The following is a 27,901-nucleotide window of genomic DNA, read 5'->3' on the forward strand; positions in this document are numbered from 1 at the left end:
AAACCTGTAATATACTAAAGTAATAAAAACTCATTTTAGTGAGTAATCATCATCAGATTTCGGTAACTTGCAATTCTATTATAACAAAGAGAAATGAAATTGAATAAGGCTGTCATTCCCTTTCCAAAATCTCACCAGCTGTTCCTCAAAGAGAACAGGCTAGCAACAGCGCACCCCTGAAGCCTGTTCTGAAGCCAGTGTTTCAAAGTATTAATGATTTAGACTGATTAGCAAGTTGATCAATTTCCCTGATTATCCTACATTATTTTTACCAAAAAAAAATGAATGGAAGAATTTTGTGAACTCCATTAGGTATGAGGTAAAAGCAGGAAGACAAAAAGCAATCTTTGAGTGATATTTACCTCCTTTTGTAGCTGTGCTAAGGAGTGTTACTGGTGCATGGCATACACGGCACAGCATAGTGAAGACTGGTACATGGACGGGAATCAAAAAACCAGGCATTACAAAGAACAGCCTTCAGTTTTGCCACCAACCAAACCAACCTAGAGCTAGGTGGTTAAGGTATTCTGTTGGAAGATGAGGAAACTTGAACAGATCCGTTATGAACTGGAGAAGGAACGGATCAAACGACAAGGGCTATAAAGAAGCCCACTGATTCTGTGTCTGACTTCACATTCTGTAAGCCTTAAAGTTCTTGTGCTGCTGTTTAAGTCACACTGCCTGCACTTAGGTTTCTGAGAAACAGCAACAACTGGCATTGGTGTCTCATCCGCAATTAAACTAAAAAGTAATAGTTAGAAAAACGTCACAAATAAGGCATTCAGGGAATATGAAAGGACATTTCACCAGCCACAGGCCAAGTGTCTCAGAAGAGCACAACTGGAGGTACAGACGCTCAAATGAAACACACAACTGATATCCTGGATATCCTGATTTGTAGCGTCCAAATGGGATAAATATTTCCTAAATACAATGTTATCGTATTTAGGTAATAAATAGGTAACAAAATTGAGTTGTTTTTATATGTATATGTAATTTGCAATAGTCTATATTACATATTTCCATATAACCATTAAGAGAACCCTACCTGGAAATCATGATGCATTTCTGCTGCTTACCCCTGTGAACACCACACAAATGGATGGTTGCTTCCAAAATTCCCCCCCCAGTAGGAAGCGTTCACACCTACTGAAAGCAAAGTGAATGATTTCATGGGTCAAAAACACAAATAGATTATTTGAAGTTACAATCCAAATTGGAATACACATCGGAATTTCAATACAAGACTCAAACGAAGAAAAATGTAAACGTGGATTTTCAAATTAAAGGCACTGCAGGTACACAACCATGAAGTCGTGTATCATTTCAAAGTTTGGATTATAATATAGTCTGTAAGCGTAGACTTTTTTTTTGAACTTGCAAGAACAAATTTTGATTTATCTGAATATAAGCACCTCAATATAAACTTAAACTCAGATTAGAGACAGATTCTGTTTTAATTACTTTACTGGAATCAAGCCCCTTGCTAGTCTCTTTAAACATCACTTTGTCCAGAGGGTACTAGATTTATCATCCCTCTGGATTTGAATTAATATAAAGCGTTCCACAGAAGGTTGGTTTGTTTTTTGCTTTGGCTTCTCCCTTACAAAGGGTACCATGCACATTTATGTATTTTCAGTTTTTGTTAAAAAAAAAAAAAAAAACAAAAAAAACACCACCACCACCACACAACTATGATCAGTACTCCAAATCTCAATTCCTTAAAAACAAACAAAAAAAAGAAAGTCAACAAAACCCTCGAAAACACCACCTGACTTGAAATCATAGGCAGTATTTTCATTGGGAAGAGATGTCTGATAGCTTTCTTTCTAATCTACCTTTACAAAGCTCTCTGAAGATCAAAAGAAGTCTTGCACAGATGTATTTTCATGCCAATGGCTAGGAGAAAGAATAGCCTTCAAGGAAACTGCTCACTGAATCCCTAAGTAATCAGGCAGCAGCACAGAGTATAAAAACCTTCAAAAAAGGTCAATGGATAAGGAAAAAAAATCTTTACTTTAAAATGTTGTGTTTGTTTCATTTTAACTCCACTACTCTGGAGTTAACTGCTAACTGTGAAATTTAACCATATTTGGCAGTAATTTCTCTGAAATAAAGAAATGTGTTGGAGAAAATAACTACTGAGAAGAAAACAAAGAAATATGCAAATCACTGCACTGTTTATCAAGATAAAATGCTTTTTGTTACCTACTTCTAGCACTACTGCTTAAACATATTTGAAGAACAACAAAAAAATCCCTCAGGACATCAAATAACTGAGTAGATGATTAACTTCGTTATGCATTTAATATAAACAATTAATAAAAAATATACAGTGCTTCATACGAGTCAATTAAAGTTATCTTTTTGCAGCGAAATAAGTATGTAACAAATGTATTCTAATCACATATTCAGTATCGCAATTTGAATGAATCTTATTCTTCGTTATCGTTTGCCCCTAGGAGCCTCATGTGTTGTTTACTTACATCTCCGTTCAGGATTTCCACGTGAGCATTTATGCAACACACTCATATCAGAGCTTTCTACCTATCTTAAACTAAGCAAGCCAACAGCAAGCATCCTGCATTACTGCCCCGGCCACACGCAGCGATTCCGATTCATCCCGCTCTGCGTGTGCCACGGAACTGAACTGAGCATGGACAACTGCCAAAATCTTGTTCTACAAGAAGAAATGCCAAACAGAAGAAGGGAACATGTCCGTTCTAGCATAATACATGCTTCCTTGTACTGATTCCATGCCCTTCATAGGGGCCAACAAATGCCATTGTGATTACCTATAAGTAACTTAAGAGCTTTCCCCGCACTACATATATTATACATTTACTACTTAACTGAAATCATTTGCAAGTTTTCATTGTTTTTTATATATTTCCCCCCAAAATGCGTTCACACAACAATGCCTACGATTTACCCTTCAACTCTGTCATGATGAAAGCTGACCTTGAATCCTCAGAGCTGCACAAGCGCTGGGTATTAGCACTAGTCATACAAGCACTTCCAGCTTTTCTTTCCTTCCTGCTCCTTTTTCCTGTTCAGATGCATCATGAAAGGTCTTGCAGCAAAACTGTCATTTTTCAAAGTGTGTGAAACAGTTTCAGAGTATGGCTTTTAGAACCTGGAACACAATCTTTTTTTTGCTTGCCTGAGTTTTGAAACAAGGACATGATGACAATTCTTTGACTGCTGCAATGTGCTTTGTTGCGTTGTACCACTGTTTGAGGTCAAACCAAGTTTGGGACAATGCAGGCAGGACACAGAGGAAAAACAGTATAAGCAAAAGCTCTACCTGTAGGTCTTATCAAAGAAATAAAAAAACTACATATGATGATACAGAATAAATTGCAGAACTATATTTATATCAGATCACTTTCATCATACATGCCCTCCTACGTTTCAAAATAGACCTGACATAAACATCATGCTTCATAGCATTAATGGCAAAATTAACCTAATTACTAAATAGCGCTCAATCTCAACTATGATCCACCAAGCACTAACTCTATAGCTGCTAGGAAGACTGAAAATAAGGTACAATTCAGTCAGTTTTAAGGAAATCTGAGTATTTAGTATCCAGTACCTCTCTTATAAAGCATTCCTTTTTTCCAAGATGAAAAATGAAATAATTTTTATAGCCTTCAGTTGAATTTCACAGAATTTTCACCATGCATTACAACTCTGGGAAACCAGAAGAGCTTCCCCACGAGACATTCTTACCAAGAACGATCAGTGTTTTGTACAAACAGAACCTGTACCATATGCACGATTGACTTCGTTGTTCACTATTATATGCTAAGACCACCTCTGCGAGACAGTTTGCATCCTTGCTCATATGCTAGCAAAGTAAATGAGAAATTAAAACAGGTGCTTAATGAGCATTGAATTCAGCAAGGACATCACCAATACTTGTCACCTTCCAAATACCATCCCCTAGCTGTAGCTGTCTCAGGGCTTGTAGCACACGTGCTTTGTCAGACCAGATGCTGGGAGCTTCAGAGGTGTGCGACAGGCAACAAAGTCACCTTAGGCTATCCTGGGGTTTGCAGAAACTGCCACAGCACCCAGCACAATCACTGAGATTCCACCTTTATTACATACCTAATACAGGAGAGCCTTTCTTTTAGGGAGTTCAGGCAGTCTTGGCAGTAATCAAATGAGTATTGAAAAATCTGCAGCTGTTCACTTTTAATAAAATCCAAACACATGCAAACTATTGCAACAATGAAAAATATAGGGGAGAAGTTTCTTGTCTCCGCAGAACAAATACCAGGCTGGAATTCTAATACTGAATGAAGCCTTGAAGAAAAGGATGTCACGGCCTTCAGCTAGGACAGCAATCCTTGCTGGGCTGGGGGAAAGGACACACCAGCAGCTTTTGACACCCTAGTTTAACATATGAATTCATAATCTCTTTCTGATTACAGATCTTATCATTCATCCTCCTTAGCATAATACAAGGACTTGAACCGCTGAACCCAGTGGGCTGAGCTAGGCTTCACCTCCAGTGCTTTGTACTTGTGACAGGTGTCAGGGCTGCTGTCAGTGGGATGAGAATTAGCTGTGCTGCCCTGACCACCCATGTAACAGGGAAAGGAAATACCAAAAAATAAATTAAAAAATCTTTTGAGAACAAAAGAAACTGGCTGTCTTGATCTTCAGCAGTCTAAAAGCTCAAAGTAAAGGAACTTGTGTTCTCCATGATGTTGTGTTTTAAAAATTGCTCCAACAACATAAAATATGTTAATCTGAGTTGCTGAAAATTCTAAGTAACATTTTTAAGTGTTTGTATACAAATTTGACAGCTGAACAACTTCCCAGTTACTTCATTTGAAGTTTTAATCAAACAATATCTTAATATTTTAAGAGTTCAGTCATCTTGTCACATTAGCATGCATTTCAAAATGTGCATAAGTAAAAATTATCCAACCCTTGGCTCATACACATCTCAGCTTGCTTGATTAAACTTCTCTCTGAAACTCATCCATCTTTTGCTCAATCTCCGGCGAGCATTCCTCCAGTACGCTGGATGAGAGAACAGAGCAAGCTACCCAGAGTTCTAAGGAAAAAGGAAATACAAAACAAAACCAAACCAAAACCCACCAAAATACTATGGGGGCAGTGGGAAGAGATGACACATACACAAGAAACTGCAACACCTAACCGCTAAATACTTGAAATATGACTCAAATCTTGAGAGCCCGAAGAGCGTATAGCACTTCTCAGGCTTGTGTAGGGAATACTTTATGAGGTCCAAAAACAGGCAATAGTAAAGCACACACTAAGCAGCAATTTGCATGTCTTTCCTCATAGGAAGAGGAACAGAAAAAAAGCCACTAGTCTAGTAACTATTTCAGATATTTCTTGAGAACACTAAATTCAATAAGTAGAGTTTCAGTTATAATCTGTCATTGTATTTCTGTCAATTAGTACATACTCAGACAAAAATACATTTAATATACTTTTCTAATACAAAATTATCAAAGCATAAAATTTCACAAAGGAAAAAGCAAAAAAACAACCCAAGACAGTTGAATGAAATTAAGCTCCATAAACACGTTTTGATAAGTTTACTATGACAGGTCCCTACATCTACCTGGTCATAACAGCCCCAAGTGAACTTGGAACCCTCCAGCTCATTTAAAGTTAACATTCGTTAACTTTAAAATCTATAAAAAGCAAAAGCTGCAGAGAACCTACTACTGACATAAGAGCTTAGACCAAAGGTCTGGCTGCTCTCAGACTGTGTCTGAGCGACTAAAAGAAACTACTCCTTTCCATGCACAGGTCCTGCAGATGTCTGCTCACCTGGCTGCATTACCCGCACTTTGGATTTATCTCGAACAGCTCATTCACTTTGGCAGGCCTGAAGGATGAAGCAATTCCTGTTTCACTCATTTTTGTCATCTACAGCCAAGAACTCCACAAGTCACAACTGTCTCCACTGTCACGTTTCTTCCTCATGCTTCATAAAGATACTTATTTAATAGTGCCTCAATGCAGTCTGCTAGATAAGTTGCATATTTCTAGAATGCATACACATTAAAAAAGGTGATGTTGGTTTTTGTTCTTTTTAATATAAGAAGAAATATTCTTGAGTCAATATTCTTGAGGCAAAGCCTTACACAAGGTCAACTGTATCAATGTTTAACCAAGCCTGTTATTTCTACTTTTATATCATCTTATGATCACAAGTGCTAAGGGCCACTTGAGTTTAACTATGCATTCCCATGCACAGTCTAATTAATTCAGCATACAAACACGTTCTCATTGGAACAAGATGATCTTTAAGGTCCCTTCCAACGCAAGCCATTCTCTGATTCCCTTTTGAATAAAGCTGAATCCTGCCAGCCATACAACCTGCATTACCCTACTGGGGCCCTTCCAGTGAACTAGACAGTGGATCAAATACATTACACGTGCTTTCTCTGATCCTTACTTATTTTGTTTACGAAATTGGAGACCATATTTTTTCTACTCTTACTGTAGGTTACGAAGTACCTGTCTGTAGTGGGTTGACCCCAGGCAGCAGCTAAGCACCCACACAGCCACTCACTCACTCACACACCCAACAGGATAGAAGAGAATAGAAGAGCAAAAACAAGAGAACTTTTAGGTCAAGATAAAGACAGTTTACTAAGAGAAGGAAATGGCGGAGGAGAACAAACAAGTGATGCAAAGGCATCTCACCACCTCCCACAAGCAGACTGATGCCCAGCCAGTCTCCAAGCAACAACTACCTCAGAACAACAACAGAAAAAAAAAACCTATACTAGTTTTTATTTATATATATATATTTATTTATTTATTTTTACTGCCAAGTATGTTTCTTGGAATGGGACAGTGCTTTCACCAATTCAGGCCAGCTGTTTCAGGTGCCTCCCCAGCTCCTGGCATAACACTGGGGAGAGCTGGGGGAGGAGGAGTGAGGAAAAGGCAGCATTAATGCTATACAAGCACTGCTCAGGCATCAGCCAAAACATTGGTGGGTTATCAACACTCTTTTAGTCACAAATTCCAAATACAGCACCATATGTGCTGCTACTGAAGAAAGTTTACTCCAAAACAGGCAGAACCAGTACGCCATCCAAAAGGATGGGGCATATTATTAATTTATAGTACTAAAGATAGGAAAAAATGCATTTTAAATCCCCTTTCCATCTGCCTTCTCTATACAAATGTCAGTATATGCTGTGAATTCCACTTGTCATAGCCAAATTCTTTGAGAATTTCTTAAAACTAACAAGCAAAATTCTTATTTTTAAGTAGTGTCTTAGCCTTGAAGGCTAAAAATGCTTTAAAAATCAGGAACTCTTCTCTCTCAAGTTTTTCTCTTTCCACCAATGCAGATTACAAATATTAACTTATTTCTGTATCCAAAAGAATGCCAATGAAATTCTTTCATTTCCAGAGTAACCACAAATGTAACATTCATGCAAAAGCAATTTGTACACTACTGTACTGAGTCGGGTACACCATATTTATGTCAAGCCATTAAAAAGCATCTACAGTATTTATTTCTGCAAGCATCCTGTTACCTACATACATGCCTGCTCATTTCAAAGCTTCAAGCTTCTATATCCAGGAGAAACATAACTGGAGCATCCACCATAAAACACTCATTTTCCACAGTTCTCATCTTTTTCTTGGTTGGGGGAAGAGAGAGGAACTAAAAATTCTATCAGCAATTTGAGAAAGAAACATTATATACTCTAGGTTATCTTGAGGAATTAAAATGTCCCTTGGTTATCATATTCCAAAGCAAAACCTATTAGGCTTATTCTGCATATATTATGAAAGTTTTAAATCCCATCTGACAAATTCAATTAAGCACATCCTTAGAAGATGGTTGTACAGGTAATGGAACACTCTTAAGGATGTTTAAAACTTCATTAAGGGATACAGGTAAACTGCATTAAGATTTATTCAACAAATTCATCGGTAAACCAATTCAAATACACTCCTTAGCAGGAAGCATGCTCGTTGACTAAACCAGTACTTTCTGAAAAGCAAAGGAAAAGATGGAAGCACCTAACTCTTACAGTTCCTTTAGGATTAACCTACACATCACTTAAGTGGCCTTATTCCGAAGCCACCTCAGGTCCTTCCCAGGAGGCCCCACCACAAGTGCAGGGAACATCCCTTGTACTTTCACACCCTCACATGCCCAGGGCCTCTACGTCATTCACAAATACAGCTACACAAGGAAATCGCATGCTATCCTCTGATTGTTTTAAAACCCCATAATTACATATCATCGAATGCATAATTTAAATAATTTCATGTGTATATAGCAGATCTCAAGAAACCTTGAAAATAATCACATTAAAATAATTACAATTACAACCAAAAATTACCTTTATCCTATGCATAGAAGTAGTCAACCAAACTACCTTAACCCATAAAGCTAAATAGAACACTATTTTATCAAAGGGTAGCTGGCTCAGATTCATAATGAAGTACTCTATTCATTTAAATATGGTTATCAGTACATGTTAAAATTTTATGAATACATTTTACTAGCATCCAGTTTAGGACACTTTCCACTTAATAAAGAAATTTCATTAGAGATTTTAAATTGGAAGTACCATTCAGGTAATATCGTTCCTTTCTTTTCCTTTACCCACTCACTATGAAAGAATGTCTTCTAGCAGTGTAGAAGGAAACAATAATTCTTTTTACATGCTCTCAGAAGTCCCATATTTTTCGTTTGTGGTTAAATGGAACCGAACAAATATATTATAGACAATTGATGAAAAAATGAAGTGAATGATTAAATTCGTAACCATTTTTACTGCCTGCAAAATTAATACAAAAATATTAGCAAGAGAACATACTAAAACATTTTACTAAGCTGATTTAGCAGTCAATCAGAGGAAAAATCTATTCTTTATAAAGTATGACAGTTACTTTGCATATTCTGAAGTTAAATTCTCAGGCACAATTTCAGTATATACATCCATAGTGTCTCAAAATATATCTTCCCTTTATTAACTAATTTCAACCACCCTGCCAAGTAAACAGCTTTGCTACTTGCATAAAGTTCTTCTCTCAGCCGAGCAGCATTATTGCCGCACACAAAATCTGTAGTTTGATTTTTACTTTACACGAGGTATTGATTACAAAACCTGTGAGGCCAGCAGCTGTATCTGCCAGGAAGATTCTGCCAGACCGGTATCTTGGCCTTCACGTAAAAAGATTTCGTTTTGTCCAAAATAGTTACTGTAATTGCTGAAATTCATATTTGTTCCATACCGTTTTTACGAACTTCATGAACATGCATGGGTATATATGAAAAATCAAATTTTTCAATCAAATTACACTTCGTCTGTTCAAGAAGAGTTCTGAGTTCTAATGACTGTCTTTGAAAGTTTTTAATACACTACTTTCTAAAGAAATTTAATTGGTGATCTAGTTACTTTTTCCCATTTTTGGAAACCTTATCTTGAGAAAACTTTTGCCCCCCCCAAATTCAAAGAAAATATATGGATTATCTGCAATTTTATGCAAGAAACATAACCTTAGTTTAATGCAAGTGTAGTATAAATTCTTTAACCTCCCCCAAAAAAAGTAATTTTACACTTGTTCATTCAAATAATTTCACATGAAAATGAAATAATTAGGACAACAACAAACACTTGATGATATAAAGTTCAAGCAAGAAATCATAGTTTTCTTATATCAGAATATTTACAAATGATGGCTTAAAAAGAAAAGAACATTGCTAGCATTGAAGCATCTTTCTTTTAGAAGCTAAAATGAAGGAAAGTTTTTCATTTAGCTCTGAAACCATCACACCGATGATAGCAACTTATCAGAAAGTGAACTTCAGGACTTTTCAGGGTGGACATAAGTGCCCTCTTCAACTACCTAATAGTATTTACCTTAAAAAAGATTTTAGATCATGCCAGAAGCACTAGCTGAAATAGTCACAAAATTCCTGAAAAAATGAGATCTGCTGACACAGTGAAATTAGCTGTATTGACTTCTCCATCATAAAGCTTTCCCTTAACCTTTTGAACAGTCACTTCCATAACACCAGTTAAATTAATGCTTCAAAATTTATTTACCTAATACATATGAAATGCACATACAAACTTTTTTTTTTTTGCACTTTCCGCAGCCACAAAGGTTAAAAAAATTTGATCTTCAATGGGATTGTTAGTAAACACAGCTTTCTCTTAAACTGCAAAAGGTCCTTCAGCTCTCGTCCAAAAATTTATTTGCCAATTATCTTTGTGAAAAGCAGAAAAAACTAACAATTCAATTTCACTAATGTTACATGTCTTTTTCTACTAAAGGAAATAAAAGCGAGCAGCATTGGAAGACTAATCACATTCAAGACTCAGATGTGATTTTGTCCACATCGTTTGGCTCCATTCCATGGGCAGAAGTGGAACTCATTAATAATATGGAAAGTAGAAGGTCCCTTGAAAAACTACTGGATAGAGTTAATTACTGGAAATGGAAAATGTCTGGTTATTTATTGATTATGCTATTGTATTTAAGAATATCCTTACATATAAAGTACCAGTCTGGGAAAGTGATATTGATTTTTAGCTTGATAATTACAACCAGAACAGTCCCTTTGTAACGCAAAGCTCTATTCAAAACAATATTTGCCACAAAGTTTTGTGCCATGCAGTACAATCAATTACCACCCACAATCTCTTTAAGTCGCAAAACATTAACATGGACATTTTAACAAGTTTGGTGGTTTGTGTTTTTTTTGCTTGCTTGTTTCCAATTCCTTGAGAGATTTTTTTGTAATCTGATTTAATGACTAAAAGCCTGAATGACTGCTGCAAGAATGTAGAAACTACCAAAATACTAGTCAAATTCCTCATCATGGCAGACCGTAGTTACATATTCCAAGTGTCACACCCACTGTCCATAAATAGCCATCTTCAAAAAAACTGAGACATGCAACACACGCTTCCAAATTCCCTTGAGATTAGGAGGTACAATTAACGTTAAACATTTGGTATTTTTTCATTTACCAATAGCCTACATTACTTCTCCGTTAAAAAAAATATGTCAATCTTCTCAATGGATTCTGGTAAGATGTGTGTCTTCAGAGCAATCCTAAGACAAAGGAATTCTTTAAGTACAAAAACCTTGGGTTTGGGATGGGGTAAGGGAAATCTGTTTAATAGAGTTGAAGGTTTTTTTGCTCCCTACTAATGCAAAGCTGGTAAATGATCCCTGTGAAGATCAGGAGCACAAGAAGTTGGAGAGAAATTAAATTTTGGTCTGGATACTCAATTTTTGCATCCTTTGTTGAAACAGCATGGTAACTGTACCATGTGGCTTTCTATAGAAAACTGTGGGTTGCATAGAATCCCTCAGGTATGTCAGGAGAAGGCTTGCATTTAGAGGTCTATTATTGGAAAAACTTGTTAGACTTTAGAATACTTTTAAAATTGACTCACATTTAAACTTGCCATTCATGAGAAAAAAATATATAGTTGTCTTTGTATGCAAGAACAAAAGTCCAGATATGAACACATGTAGTTTTATAGATATTCATTCCTATTACAAAGTAATTTTTCTGTAAGACCAGTTGGTGATCTAATTAGAATGCACTAAAAAAGAATGATTGATAACTCAACTAAACCCTACCTTTTCCTGATCATAATTTGCTTTATGATTACCTGTAATTAGAGATGGCTTTCAGTCAATTTAAATAAATCTACAGTCACTTAATGAAAAACAGTCTGAAAACATTTCTCAGTCTCTGTTTCTCAGCAAGGAGGGTCAGCAGGCCATTAGAATACTACATCTGAATGGTTACAAAAATATTACTCAAGATAAGAAATAATATTTGAGTTTTACCCAATATATCAACAATAAAATGGAAATATACCCAGTATATTAATTCTCATTCAAAAGTGAAAATAAAGTTTAAAATCATATATTCTAAGATAAGCTTTTCCAGCCTAGGACAGCTGCACAGGTTCAAATAATCATTTCCCAGATGCTATCTGCTAGAGTTCAGATGAGGTCAGTAACCATCAATCTTTTTGGCAATAAAATGTAACAAGCTTTTTTGTTCAGGCATAAATGTCTGGATTAAGTATTAATACTCTTTATACAACATAATTAAAGTACCACATCTTGTGAAAACAGTAATCTATCACACTTGCTCAAAAAATAGATAAACGCACCGCCTTACACTAAAACTTTGTTTCAGGAATCCCTTACTAAAAAAAATTTTGTCAGAGGACTGGTGTCTCTTTTCACTTCTGAAATTTATTCCTCTGACAGGGAAGTGTAATTCTGCAGAGCTAAAGAAAGCAATGATAGCCCAAAGAACATTTGTGCCATGCTGGTTTGTTCCACTATATTAGGGAAAATCATCTTTGAACCTACAAGCTGTAGTCAAACTTTCTGCTGAAAATTACTTCAAGCAAAGAAGCGAAACTTTGTCACTTCTTAAAAGCCTATTCTATAAAATATTAAAATGGAAACTTTAAATCTTTTAAAAAAGACAATATTATGAAGTCTGTCACTTGCTGTCACCATAGGAGTAATTTCAACTTTTATCAGAATATTGTTGGTACTCTGAGTTCTACCTGCAGGAGAAATAAGTACAATTTGTGACAGAAACTAATATTTCTAAGTCTAAACCACTTTTCCAAGGTACTTGCATGACGCAGTATCAGTATGTTTTATTTTGTACTTCATTTGGCAAAGATCAAATTAGAACGACATATGAGGTTTCTCGCATCTTTTAAATTTGCTTAGTGTATCACCTGTTTCCCTGATTTATGTACTAAGATGAAATGCTGCTGGTGGCTATAGAGACATCTTTATCTGCTGTGTAAGAAAATCTCTCAGCAATAATGTTCAAAATATTTGACATTCTTCACAAATGAGCATTCACAGGTAGAAACAGAAAACCACAAATCTACAAATTCAAAATGCTCATTGAATTTTTGTAAAAGATTTTGTAAAAGAGTGGCACAACAGTATCCCCCTCCGCTTTATTTCATAAATGCTAATGAGAGTCCTTCAATAGAAGGAAAGCTGCACATCTTTTTATACTACCAACAGAACCACAGGCTACTTGGAGAAGCCTTTACCATTCCAAGGTCCTTTTAAGTTCTAAGATTCACAGTAATTTAAAGAATAACATTACATCCGACAAATTTTCCATCTTGAATTACTTTTTAAAATCACACAAAGTTAAAAAGAAAAAAAAAACAAGGCCACGCTGGTGTTAAACGCTGAGTTATTAAAAGCAAACTAGCATTTGTAGCTTGTACTTACATTATTTCACTGTTGATAAGAACTGAGCCAGAATTTTCAAGCATTTGTTCCCAAATTCAAACAACTACATCCAAATATACCTCTAGTCCTCCAAATAGTTATGCAAGTATTTTGATTATCTGAGAGCGATCATCTTGAAGACTGTACATAAGCTGAAGAGATGCCAAAGCAATGATGTCTGTGATTTCAGTTTGGCACTATAGTCAAGGTGAATTCTCACTGTACAGCATCTTTAAAAAAACCCAGTCCCTTACACAGGCAACTGTATCTTTATTTCAGTGTTAAATTTATACATGTATATTGATATGAACATTATAATTTATCTCCACAACGTTTGCTTCTAAGACGCTGCACAGTCAAAATTTAAGACATCCTACTCCTGGTTATATCTTTCTTTGAACGGCACTGCATTTTACAGAAAAAAAGAATTCCATATTTTGTGTTTCTGTGTTCATAAATTATTCCAGAAAAGATGACAGTGCCCCTTTAAGATGCTAGATTAGGCCATCTCTTTTCTTAAGATGACATTTTTTTTTCCCTGTTTTTCTTCCTCTTTAACTGAACCTAAGTGAGATGGCTATGGAATTTCTTGTTGGATCAGCACAGTTAAAGACAAAAACACATATGGACTCTTATCACAACCTCAGGTACAAGTCAAAAGGCAGAACATCTCTACCATGGGTATTACTGCTTGTGGGTGCTGGAATGACTTCTCTAACTGGTTCCTGTGCAGTAACGAGGAATCTTCACAAGATCATGAAATGTTCTGGTATTAGAGAAACATCTCCAACTAAGCTCAGAGGTTATTACTCGCAACAGACTTCTATTTTTCCAGATCGATGGATCCTCTTTAGAACAGGACAAAAACAGTGACCATATATTTATATACGGTAGCAGGACAGAACATTAAAATGACAACAGCAGGCATCTCGGTATGTGTAGACATTTACCCCCTTGTTCCTCCTGTGTTCTGAGCCGAGCATGAGCCAGTTCGCCACGAGGTTCAGGCGTGCAGACATTCAGCAGGCCTCGTTAGCTCAGGTACAGTCACTCCTACACTAAGGCAACACTTGTTTGCTTTACTAACGCGATCCACACAAATTCCTGACCCAGAGTATAAGGATAAGAACCTATTCTTCTAGGCATGTGGTCACACACAATATTAACAAAATATCTGTCTTGTTTCCAAAGTTTAAATGAAGGTAATTATTTTAGTATTGATTATCCTTGCTTTGGGAGAGTCAGTTCCTTCTCCAACCACCTGCTAGCTCCACATTAAATAGTTTATTTTAGTCAGGGGTACATGTATTTTACTTTGTATTAGAAGCTACAAAACTCTTAAAGAAAAGTCATCTCCAAACCTATAATCAGTTAATAACATTTAAGCATAATTCCAGAGAACCTGATAACTTGACTAAATGAGTTCATTCTTGCTGTTCCTTATCTTGGATTTTAACCATAAAAGAACATATTATGACAAGAACAGCTCTCACACCTTGAAGCTTCTACAATTCTCTCTTTGAATTGCTATCATTCTTTAATATGTCCTATCACACACGCCTGAGGCAATATAGTATTAAACTACCATTTAAAAAGTTTGAGTTTGCATCTGCATGGTACTTAAAGTCTGCACCAGCGTGAACCTTTCATTGAAGAAATCGCAACCTGTGTAGGATACAACTGATCAGCTTGTGCCATTTTATCAAGCATCTGTATTTTGGTCATAGTAAGGATAGACGATATTTATTCTGGAAACCTAAAGAGAAAAAAAGTGGCACAGAAGCCTGGCTAAAAACAAAGGTAACAGAGGTGCTATGTTCCTCTTCTTTCAACTCCCCTTTCAATCCAATTAAAAAAAAAATAAAACTATCCAGTTTTCCATATTAAAATGTTAGTTCAGCTGTTACTCTACCAATGTTTGGCTCACACATCAGAAATCAGATATACTTTACCAGCTGCATCCATGGTTTTCACAGTAAGTTTGGGGAGTTTTAGGAAACAGACTCAGCTGGTACATAGAACTTAGTCTTGCTATTTGAATGCATCACTGTACGCTGTAATCTGTCTGTTTTCCAATGCATTAGATTAACATTTATCTCTTTAAGCACACAGCTTATCTGTCAAAAAAATCCTCTACAGTGTCTGGAGCTATGTCTCCAAACAGAGTGTCCTAGTTCTGCACAGACTTATTTAGTGTCCCAATTTTGTTCACTTTGATAAAGATGAAAACTATTCAGTTCTGACAAGTTGATTAACAACAATCAGCATTATTTTCAGAAAACCAGATCAGCTATTCCGAGAAAAAAAGTGAAACTATACACATCTATTTTTGACAAGGTAGAAATGTACATCAATTCCAACTATGAATGACAGCGATAGTCAGAGCAGAATTAAAGTAGGATTGCTTGTATGAGAATTACACCTGCTAGCAAGTATTTTCATGCCCCAAATTCATGACTTGACCCCAAAATTACAGTTTGAAAGATGAAGTATTTTCTACAGATTCTAAAGCTTTCATTTCAAAAATAAATCTTTCTAGCTTTATAAGCACAAAAATAACCTCTGCAAACTAAGCTGAAGCTGTTTTGATATATTAACAAGAGCCAAAAATGTACATTTGTATTTGCCTTTCCTATTTCTATCCTTTTCTGCCTTAATAATGTATACCACAACTCATGCAATCTCAGGAACTTGGCCTATTCTCATTTACATACCTATGTTTGATGTTATTGCTGCATCATGAATTATTAGGCCGATTTTGACTTCTACATTCCCATACTACTCCACTGCTTTTTCAGCTAATCCAAGAACAAGATTCAATAGATGTGCTGCTTCACAATATATCTGTTTCAGAAGGATATAATTCTGCACTCTCAAGTGTTTTCCTATCTTGCTGGTAACTATGAAGTTTTTCCATCCAAAATCGGATCTTAAAGATCAAATCAAATTGTATATAAACTTCTAGACTTTTTATAAACATAATCCTCTGCCCACAGACATATGGTTACGGTATCAGGGTATTTCTGAACACAGATTATGAAATATTTATTAGATATTATATCACTTCCAGGAAAGTGCAGCATATGATTTTTATTTTTTTTCTTAAATAAAATTGTATTTGGGTTGAAATTTGGGCTAATGAACTCTTACTTATCATGGTGTTCTTGGCTCTAGGTTGAAAAACCAAATGATTCTGTAACAGAAAACAAATATCTTGAGGTAGCTTCATGTATCTTGGAGGAGGAGATGGAAAGAGGCCTAGACCCCATGGTTTAATCATGTTCTGCTCTACCATGAACAACTGCGTCAATCTTGACTATCATCATTACATACACAGAGTTCTTCTGTGAACAGCATACTAAAAATTTTGTATTGATCGCAGTAACTTATTTTTCAGTAATTTGGAAGTAAATCTCAGAATCGTTATACCTCTGATATACATCTCATATGTACTGCCCTCAAACGGTGATCCTGTAGGGATAATTTTTCTTCTAAAATGGGGAATTTAGTAAGGGATTAAGTACACTAATAACAAAGAATATTTGACTTCAAAATTTTCAACTTTGTTCCTCTTTTACTCAGCAGGCAATAACATTATTCTTCAGAAGCCACAGTATTTGCTACCACACGCATACATTTGCAGTGGATTAACATGGTGCACATTCAAAAAATTCTGTGAAGTGCTAGAGAGGGATTAGACATGATAACCGTTATAAATGACTCAATATGTTCAAAATCAAAGGCCTTAAATTTTGCGAATAAACAACATAAGCTTATTAGTAAGCTAAAAAGTTTCCTTCAGCACACAGAGGTATATTTCTGTAATGAAGGCTAATGAAAGAGACTAGGGACAGCACCAGTATTTTCATATTCTTCCTCAGGCAGTGACGGTTGGTTCCTCAGGAGCGGATTGCACAGCACACTTCTGAGGCAGGAAAGGCATGAACTGGACTGGGGACATGACAAGAAAGGTGACCGACAGAAATCATTCAGCAGTTAACAATGCTGCTGTACACAGCTATCACTGACAGCTAAGAGCCACCCATTCCTAAACAGCAGGCTGTAGGCTGCAGAAAGCCTTGCTGACAAACACCCGGTATGCCGACTGCCCCTCAGATCCCTGTTTGTATTCAGAACACTCAGCACATGCCACAACAGTAATTTAAAGCAATATTACTCAGGTGATCTTTTAGATTATTATGATTAAATATAAATAGGTCAGTTCTACTCTATTTCTTCTCTGATAGGAATTTTAGAAGCCAATTTTTATTTGATTATGTATAAAAGTCACATCTTCAAACATCAGGAGACTTTCTGAATATCAGCGCCATAAACAGCACCGAAGAATGTAAAGATAAAAAACAAAAAGCTAGTCTGTGGATTTGTTGCTGAGAACTTGGAATCATGTGCAATGCTAACCCACAACAGAAAGTGGATAGATTATATCCCTTTGCCCATGTTAATAAGTCACCAAATAATACAGCCTTCCGGGGAAGTCAGAACCTTAAATATGGTTCTGAGCTAGCCCAGCTGGGTATAAATAGAAGCGTTACAGCACTGGTGCTGTGAGATTGTAGGGAAGTTACAACACCAAGGTGAACACAAGGTGCACCACACCTGGCATTAACCAGTGCTGCACATTGTCCACGTGTGATCACCGTAACTCAGTTATGGCACTGACCGTGTTACTAAAGCTTTGTTCTCAAAGTCTAAGTTATCAACTCACTTAAGAATTCCTACTAACTTTCTGAAAGCCACATCCCCCAAAACACTCGAACACCACTTACCACCTAATTTTAAAGTAGTCATCACAATAGTCACGTTTTAGACCTTCTATGAAAACAACCATGAAACAACAGAAAATACAATATAGGTTATCCTGTATATAGGAGTTGCCCACACACAAAAACAAATTCATTTCAAAATGAAATCACTGTACTATAAAACAAGATGTAAAACCTCAAATGGTATTCAGAGTACTTTCACTAAAGCCAAAAGTTTTTCACTAAAAGCAAAAAGTTTTTCCTTATAAACAAATAGAAAATTACTTGATAAATGCTAACATGAAAGTAAAAGTACACTGATTTAAACCATTTCAGGTTCAATGATGCCAAAACGGTGCCGTTGTCCTGAAGCATGAAAACTGATTATTACTTCAAGCAAACATACACTACCAGATCCTACCAATAACAAATTTCATAACCTTGAAAACAAGTAGTTTATGTGAGATAAGATTAGTTGCATTAACTGCAACAAAGTTAGTCAGGGAGAGGAAGAACACCACCATGCTTTTGACTGCCTTCCAGCCTATACTAACAACATTAAACAAGCATTGTTTTAAAATAAATGCAAGTTCTACAAAGGACTTTTTTTGTTTTGCCTGTAATAATCTCTCAACTAAAACCTGTACAATTGCGAAAAACAATAATGCATTAGTAACTTATTAGATGTGAATTTAAACTCCTTTTTCATTTCCTTGCAAAAATGGAACTGAAATTTCTTGCCAGTTGAACCATTTTCTTTATATGATACTTCCAACACTGAAAACTCACAGAAATATGAAAAATACAGTTTAAACAAAAAAGAGACAGGATTTCTGTGTTTCTAGTTTTAAGCATCTCATCTGTGCCATTGGAATTTTCCTCTTACCCTAGGCTTTAGGAAAAAAGGAGAGGATTTTTTTTTCTATCTATCCAGATATATTTTCCCTACTGGAAATCAAAAAAAAAAATACATCTGATCTCAGTATGGCATCTGTTAAAGTTCCAGCAAAAACACTGAACTAAAAAGAAAAAAAGTTGGGTAAGTTATTGTCATTACTTTCCTCAGTCATCTTACACCCCAGAATTCATTGCAATTTACAAACAACCAGTTGCAAAAACAATTTCCACAAACAAAATGGAAATATTAAAAGCATCACGTAAATACAACTAAAGCGGAAAAAAGTTACAGGTCTGATACATTTATCTTTCAAATTTGCAAGAAAGCAAGTAACACTGAAATGTTAAAGGATGTTGGCTGGAATTCAAAGTGAGCCAGAGACTGCAAACTGCCAGGAGCATTTGTGGCAAAAGCAAACCAAGACTTGAGAAGGGAGTTTCTTTCTACAAAAGAGACAAAAACTTCATCAGAGAAGAAATGAGTATTGCACACTGCTTGGAAGGCAGGAAAGTATTAGGCAACTTCCTTTTTCAATTTTTATTCTGCTAAGTAGAGTCTCAAACAAGCATCCTTTGTGTAAATGAAGTGACAATGAGTTATAGCACTGCCAGACCATCTGCCAGTATGCCTTTTATCTGAACCTAACCATCTCCTCTGCCATGATCTCCCTCAAACACAAATTTCCTGAAGTATCCCATTTTCCAGAAAGAAAGAGGATATGAAGAGAGGAGTATGAAAGATGCTTTTGAGAGAAAAACAACAAAAACAAACTTAAAATCAGAGATTAGAAACATCCTATTTTTAAGAAATGGGTGGCATTATCTCTGGAATACAACCAGAAAAAAACAAGTAACAATGGCATGTGGAACACCTGGCTCTGCAAAAAATAAACATATGCTTTAACAGAACATCTTGTAGTGGTTAGAGAAAAAGGATCAAAGATCATGCATCGGCACTGTCAGTTTCCTCAGGATGATATTTTTCTACTGGGTATGTGGCATGTCTGAAGTACCCCAAGAACTAAGCTTCCCAAGGAGGCTACAGACAGCTGTTTCATTTGCTTGGAAAAGGAGGGTGTTTGATCCATATGACAGCACAGAGCTTAAATAATTTCATCTTTTCATGAGATTGTTAGAGACCATAAAAAATACATCAGTCCACGAGGACAACAGCAACTGTCAGGAAATTTTCTGCTGTTGTTTTTTTTAAATGGTATGGCATATTAAACATAACTGGTCAGATTCGCTGGTCCCAGGGGTGTCCAGCAAACTGGAACACTGGCGTGGGACCCAGTAAAAATCTTCTGGCCAGCGCACAGGCTCAGCCACAAGTTACAGCATTCTGGAGACGATGCTGAAGCAGCTGTCAGATGCAGCACGCTAGACTTCAAAAACATTGTTTTTCACTTTATACATGATTTTCCTTAGCTGCCACACACAGCCTGCGTGAAAGCTGCCATGATGCAGGTGGTATTTACACCAACAAGTTTTTATACTGATTCTGAGATTTTAGGCAGCTACACAGCTTCAGAGCAATCAGAGTCCTCCCATCATTATTTCAAGCTTCCTTTATTTTGAAGAGAAATGAACCATTTCAGGTTGTTGCTATTTATTCCCATCTAGGCTCTAATTCAACGCTTTAAGCAGCAAATCATGCAACCATAATGAAATTCAATGGAAAGCTAAATGGAAAAAAAAAGTTAACTTCCGTGACCAAGTTCTAACACCCCTCTAAACTGAATCTGAGGACAAAGAATTACCTTAAGATTTTTCTTAACAAGGACTACAAGTGCACGGACCACTTGAGATCAATTCATAATTATACAGAAAACTGATTTTCTAGAGATTTCTATAGTATGCCTGTTTATCTGCACTTGACTATCACCTTAATTTATCTCACAAGTCAGCCATCATTAACTTTCTGACACTTTCACAGCAGAAAGAAAAATCAGTCATCCCCCATCTCAAATTTTTTTACCTAAGTAACACATTCCCTGTGCCCAACAAGGTATGTTCAGCTGCTTGACATTTCGGTTTAACAGCTGGGGGAAGCAAGGCTGGCAGGCTGCAGGGGAGAAGCCTACACCCAAGCACAGTGACACACTACACAAGCCTAAATTTATGTATGCTTGAGAATACTCGGGGGAATCTACTGACTTGGGAGAATGCACTAGCATTATATACAGGAATACTTTAAAATGCCCCTATTTCGTGCTCTTAGTCATAATGGCAACCTCTAACGTGATTTCTAGAACAACCTACGTGACATTTTCGTTGTTCCTGGCAATGCTTTCCCAATACGGTGAGTAAGCCATCCAACCAACCAAAAATTCACATAAAATACACTGTGCAACACTAAGTGTGAGGTTCCTTTCAGAGCCTCCTATATAAAAGCAAACCATGCTAGCACATCGTCTGTGAAAACTGAAAGTTCTCATACCTTTCTCTATTAATTCTGTTGGTAACGTGCATCATACTAGGTATTAGAAACACACCAGAATGGTGCAGAAGCCTAGAGACCAAGAGTCCAACTAGAGACATAAAACTAAGAATCCTAACTTAATTTTCACTTCCATCATTAATCTCTAGTTCTAGTCGAAACACTTCCCCCCCATCAGTTTATTACTTCCACAGTCCACTGAAGGTTAGCTCACGCTTATAAACAAAAAGGGATTTACCTATGATTGCTAAGTAATAGAATTACCCATGTCTTCCTTCTGAACAGAAGGACAGGAATCATTTTAAACAAGAATTTTCTTTTACAGCATGGTTGTTGGGATTATGGTGTAACAATGTTACACCATAACAATGTTGCCCAGTAACAATGAGAAAAGCAATTCATTTATTTTAAACTGGCTTTACCATTTACATTAATATTAAAGTGGGACCTTGGGGTCCAACCTAGTTTTCTTCCTTAAAGAAAAAGGAAGTAGTATTTTAGAGGAAAAAAGTTTTTAGGTTTTCTGGTAGGCTCAAAACAAACATAAGACCCAAATCAACAAACCAATCATTGCTATAACACACAGCAATAACGATTCTCAGACGATGAGTTTTCCTAAGATATTTTCACAGACATATTGCTTTTTTCAACTTGAACAGGATATCATTTTTAAGTGAAATTCAACCCATGTCCTCAAAAACATTTGCAGTAGACTACCATTAACATTAATGCACAGTTCTGTGTAATGATGACATAAAAGTAGCTCTCCATCCGCTTCATCAGTAATCTTGGCATCCACAACCCTAAATCTGTGCCAAACATAATTTGCATGGAGAACCTTCTGCTAGTTTCAGGTAAAAAATCAGATGAAGCCACATTGCAAAAAAGTCAGCCAGAACTGTAGTTCTTCCACATGTTTGGAAAAATAGTTTCTGCTCTCTGGCACAGAACAACGTATTTACTAATTTAGCACAGACCAAAAAAAAAAAAAAAAAGAATGGCGGGGTGGGGTGGAAGTGCTAAATGCCTTCCAGGCTTTAGGATCTTATCAGCTTACTTGAAGAGTTCATTAGTGAATATGAAACAGAGTGGAAAAGCATAAAAGAAAACCGCTATTTTTTAAATCAAATGACCTTGGTCTAGTCTCTCCAATTACGATTATAAAACAACAGTACATGAGTAAGAAAACAAAGTGTTTAGTATAGTTAATCTTGACAAGTTCTTCTAGAAACTCACCTTTTTCATTGCTATTGCTTTTAAGCCAAAGGAATGGCATGAACTTCTTCATAGGAGATGAAGAAAAGATATTGTAACATTAACTGTAAAGGTACTCCAACCTTACACATTCTCATCCCACATAATTAGTAGTGTAAAAGATAAAATGTACTCTCAAATCAAGTAGACCTATAATTTTAAACAAGCCTAAGCCAGTACAAGATAGATACCAGGTTGTCAAGACTTGTAATAAAACTGAAAGACACTAAAATAGTGAACCGTTCCTGTGTTCTTCTAGGAACAAAGAATTTAAGCTGCATCCAAAAAATGCCTTAACAGGAACTATTGTGATCCAAATTAAAACCTGAGAAGATCACAAAGGTATTGAAACCATCTGCACTGTGATGCCCTTTAGCACCCCCATCCTGGCAACTCAAACAAAAAAGTTAATACTGTCCTAGCTAGCCATTTTTAGTTCTTTTTGATTAAAATTAAGTTCAGAAAGTCAACTCAATGTACAACCTCGGAGTTAAAAAGTCACAGACTTCATACAGAAACAATTGATAAAAAACGCTACGATATTCACTGAGTATAACTTAAAACTTCAGATTGAATAAAGACAATTTTTCCATTACCAATGCCTTTTCTGTTATGAACGTGCCAGGTCTCCTCTGTTCACCCGATCATTGCAGAGCAATTGCTCAGCTGACTTCAGTCAACTACTAATCCTCAACTTTAAGCAGGTCAACTACATGTAATATCATTAAGCTCCTACCTTTCACAAATTTAAAGATCTTGAATGACTTTTGAACCAATTCATGGCTTCCAAAGCTACAAATATCCTCAGAAAATCTGAAAACCAAAGAACTGCTTTAGAGTTAAAATTTCTTAAAAAGCATTTGTACGGTTTTGAAAGACGAGACAGATTTCAGCTATAGGTTGATTTATGCTCTCCTGCACTTGTCATTTCCTTCCTGCGATATCTCATTGCAAGCACACACTTGCCCTACAAAATTATTGCTATGTTAACTTCTAATTAGATATAAGCTAACATTCTCCTAGCACAAGTATGAAGACGCAGGAAGGCATGCAACGCTTCATTTTACCTTTTTCACCTTTAATTTCCCTCACCAGATGATAGATCTCTCTATTCTACCACAGTGAGGAGGGGACGACATGACACAGGGAACCTATGCCCAAATGATTTCTTTCTGCAAGAGGGCTCAGGGCTGTGCATCGTGAAGTTCTTGTCTCCACCTGTTTTTGCCCCTCCTGGCTCTTCCAACCAGCCCAACAGAATCTGAATTCTGACTAAAGATTCACCTATCTCCAGACATTTTCCATACAAACCCATGTTGATCTGCCCACTAAAATGCAGAATTTTAGTGTTCTTACAGAAAGGAAAACTGAACTCTACACTGCACATGTACATTAGCAGTACTGCCCTCCCTTGCACGCTGTCCTAGATTTTTATTTCTTTTACTGTACTTGTCCTTGGAATGTCAAGTATTTAACAGGATTTTGACATATCAGTCCCCCCCTCCCTGCCCCAAGTTGAGGCACAGCCAATTCACGTGAATTCCCTCTGTTGGCTGATAATTGCTAAAAGCTAGTGTCTGGTAACTGTATTTCCTAGATAACTCCATTCAAATGTTAATAGTTCTTTATAGCCTATTCAATTCATTTGGACATGGCTATCTGACCAGTACCTCGTCCACGTTCTCCTTCCCCTCCTCCTGCCACAGCACTGCATGAGTCCTACTTCACTGCTATGGAATATGTAAAAATCATATATATACACACATAAATGAAGTTATATATAAAATGAATTTGCTTCCACAGAGACCAACATACCACAGTGAGACAGTAGGAGCAATGTCACTGCAGTAGAACGAAGCTGTCCTGCTCTATAAAAAAGGGCATGTCTAATTGCCATTGATCTCCCAGACAGCCTGGGGAATGGTGGCTGCCTGTCTTGCTCAGAGTTAGCTGCGTGTATTCAGCAGAATCCTATACCAACACAGCACAGTTAAGAACAGAAGTTGGGATTACCCACGGACTGTTTATCTCTCTTTATAGTTGCTTGTGGAAGTTGAGATGGCATGTAGGCATGTTTGAGGGAACTGGTGTGACTAAAACAAAATAAAGAGTAACAAAGGTTCTCCCTAACAAAGTTATAGATTGGCTGCACGTAGCAACAATTTTAAATTTGTTCCTCCCCCTATCCCCCCCCCCAAGCTGTCTGATCTACTCTTCTGCACTGCTAGCTGAGACAGGCCTTGACAGACATATAGAACGGAATTCCCACTTAAGGGCCCCGTACTACAACAACTTACAGCTTATTTAAAAAAAATAAATTATTAAAAAAACCACAAGCCAAGCATCATCCTTTTTGACAGCTCTCCCAGACTATACAACACTGCAGGATCAATAACAAACCTCTTGAATGGTAGCACACACATTAAGAAACAGAAATATTAAAAAAACTAATTGGAATGAGATGATTGGCATGCTCTCCTCTAATATTAGCAAGTACTTTGCAGACCACGCTTCACACATCTTTTTTTGTAGTGTTTTCACCACTCATAAAAAGTTAAAAAGTGTAGTATATAAGGAGGAGCAGCAGCAAGATCAGCTTGGGTACAAATAGGATTACACCCACATGGGTCCCACATCCATTCTAAATCACTGTGGGTCCATCAGCAGCCAAGACAACTGGATGAAGAAGTAGCAGAGCCAGCCAGCAGCTGCTCTCAGAAGTAGAGCTCTATACCATACTGGTGATATCTGAAATTGGCCCCCCCACTTCTCTTCTATAATACAGGAATTATCCAGCACTGGATAATAGCATGAATGTGCTCTATGAACTGCATGAAGGGCTCAGTGATCAGATAAAAGCATATTTGGACTTCCAGCAGAAGATAAAATTCACAGTAACTTCGTAAGTTTATGTTTACGTTTCATAAACATAAATAAAGTGTAATGCATTTTTTAACAACTTCAGGTTTCCATACACATGTTTTCCAGTGCATCAGTCATTTTGTAGTTTTTTGGTTCCCCACCAGCACCACCTCCAGAAGACATTTATTTCCAGGAATTCTGAAGAACATTATATAAATAATTACTTCAGTAGAATTACATTCAGAATATAAACACAAACCAAAACCATGTTGTTCTGCAAACTCTTGACCTCATTACTCCTGAGAAAGGTACAGTACAATAAATCTATTGATTTCTCTGTACATTCTTGAACAGTCAAGCTGAAAGCAATTTTTTTTTACACTTGAAAAACAAGACTAGCAAGTTCGCCATGCCAAACTTTTTTCTTTTAAAATTCCAGCATAGCTTTTACATTTGTTTCTGATTTTAAAAAATAGTGATAATTACATCAATATTGAAGGGATTCAGACACTGTTATTGGTTAAATTCAGACCACTTACTGGATGTGCAGTTGTTGATATTGCAGTTATTGATCCCATTCATGTAATAACCCTGACAAAGAGATAAATGTATTTTTTAGCCTGCAAAACCACCTTTCAGTTTCTTACTATTTCAGTACTTTTCTTCCAGTTTCATACTTATTACTTTAACTACGAAGAACAGAAAAAAAAAACAAACTATAAAGAGCATTTTTTTTAATTTAGTAAAGCTCATTAAGTATTATATGGATACAAGTCACTAAGTTTGCTTTACTGTTCCTTGTTTGAGGAATATAATTTTTGTTCAAAGCATTATTATTCAAAGTGGTTTTTGTGATACCCTAAATTATAATTGAAATATCTTGTACCGAGACATCAATAAAAGAAATGACCAGGTAATAATCTTAAAATTGTGTTTAAAATTTAAGAAACACGCAACTGTAGCTGTCAGCTTTCTTGTTTACATAACCTACGTAAATGAACACACGCTCACTATGTAACCAGTAACAATCTACTATGTGTACAATAGCCAGCTGTAAGTAAAATGATTGTTTCATTTCTTCCCCTTCACTTTTCCCTTTTTTAAATCAGAACTCACTTCATGTTGTATGTAATCTCAAGAGCTTTCTTATCCTTAGTTTCAGCATAAACTGTCAGACTTGTGAAACCTTTGTTTTATAGTTTTGTGATTGCATCATGATTGCTTCTTAAAGACAACCAACAAGCGAACCAAACCTAAACCACAGTTGACTTCCTTATAGCTGCACCACTCTGACACAACATCTCAGATCAGTATGAAATTAGTTGAAATCTGTTATTGACTCTGAAACCTAAAGATGGCAATTTAGATGTCAACATTAACTAACTTGATTTTAATGTTAACATACAACAACTATGACAAATGAATTGATGACATGTACAAATTTCTGACATTTGTAACTTCAGATAGCAAATGGAGTTGACAAATGGATCTGATGGCAAATATTATGTGACTCCATAATTAAGTACGTACTGAAGTTTACACTGAAGCTGCACTGGGATAACAGTGAATTTTCCACTGACTTGCGTATTAGGTGGCTATTTTCAGTTATGTGAAGTATATGTAAGTGAAATCATTAAAAAAAGTCTACAAGCTGATAGTACTGTTCTTCACCTACTTCACAAAGGTACAAAGCAGCAGACACTAATTCTTTGACAAAACAAGCAAAGAATAGCTGACTATTTACCTCACTTATACTAGTGTTCTAGACTCAATTCAATTTTCTATGAAAATTAAGAGAATTTATAAATTGTTCATTAGAAATAATAGTTTTAATGATTCAAAATAAATTTATTAAAAACAAGTATTTAAGCAGTTTAGTGAGTCACTGAGAGATATAAATACAAACAGAGCTTGCTTTCTGTATCCGAGGAGATCCATTTTCCTCATTATTTCTGTAACTAACGTCATCACGTGTACAACTTCCAGCCACAGATGAGATTTTACCACACTGTGAAAGCATAAAGCAAAAAATAATTAGGCACCAAAAAATATACTATAAAATTCCAAGGAGCTCTTTTTAGACCCATTTTTACAGATGCAGAAGACAGGATCACTTGCATACTTCAATACATTATTAAGTCCATTTGTTTAACAAAGCTTTTAACAAAATGTTTAAGTCCAGTTGATTTCACTGGGACACAAGCACCACTAGACAGTCCCAGCACAAGCTCAGCATTGTACATACTGTCATGGGCACACGACAGGAACGAGCCTTCAGTACAGGACTATCTGGGGTACCACATACACTCCAGAAGTTCTCATATAGCAGTTTGCTTCCTCAAACACGTAGGGCTGTGAAACTGAAAAGTAGCCACAATGCTACAGTAGGAACACTGCT

The 27,901-nt window shown here is 36.3% G+C and overlaps 1 protein-coding gene across 8 annotated transcripts in view; it reads right to left on the reverse strand.

Annotated features, from left to right (window-relative positions):
* SDK1 (sidekick cell adhesion molecule 1) overlaps positions 1 to 27,901 on the reverse strand; it is a 395,409-nt gene that overhangs the window by 322,855 nt on the left and 44,653 nt on the right. The window contains exon 1 of one of the 8 annotated variants that reach the window (XM_083799702.1): positions 22,624 to 22,690. The exons of the other annotated variants lie outside the window; for them this stretch is intronic. Coding sequence (XP_083655828.1) covers positions 22,624 to 22,675 — 52 coding nt within the window. The 5' untranslated portion in view covers positions 22,676 to 22,690. Of the gene's footprint in view, positions 1 to 22,623; positions 22,691 to 27,901 lie in introns of those variants that run through there. 8 annotated transcript variants of the gene reach the window in all.

Source organism: Anser anser (genome assembly GCF_964211835.1).
Source record: "Anser anser genome assembly, chromosome: 15".
NCBI classification, from domain to species: Eukaryota; Metazoa; Chordata; class Aves; order Anseriformes; family Anatidae; genus Anser; species Anser anser.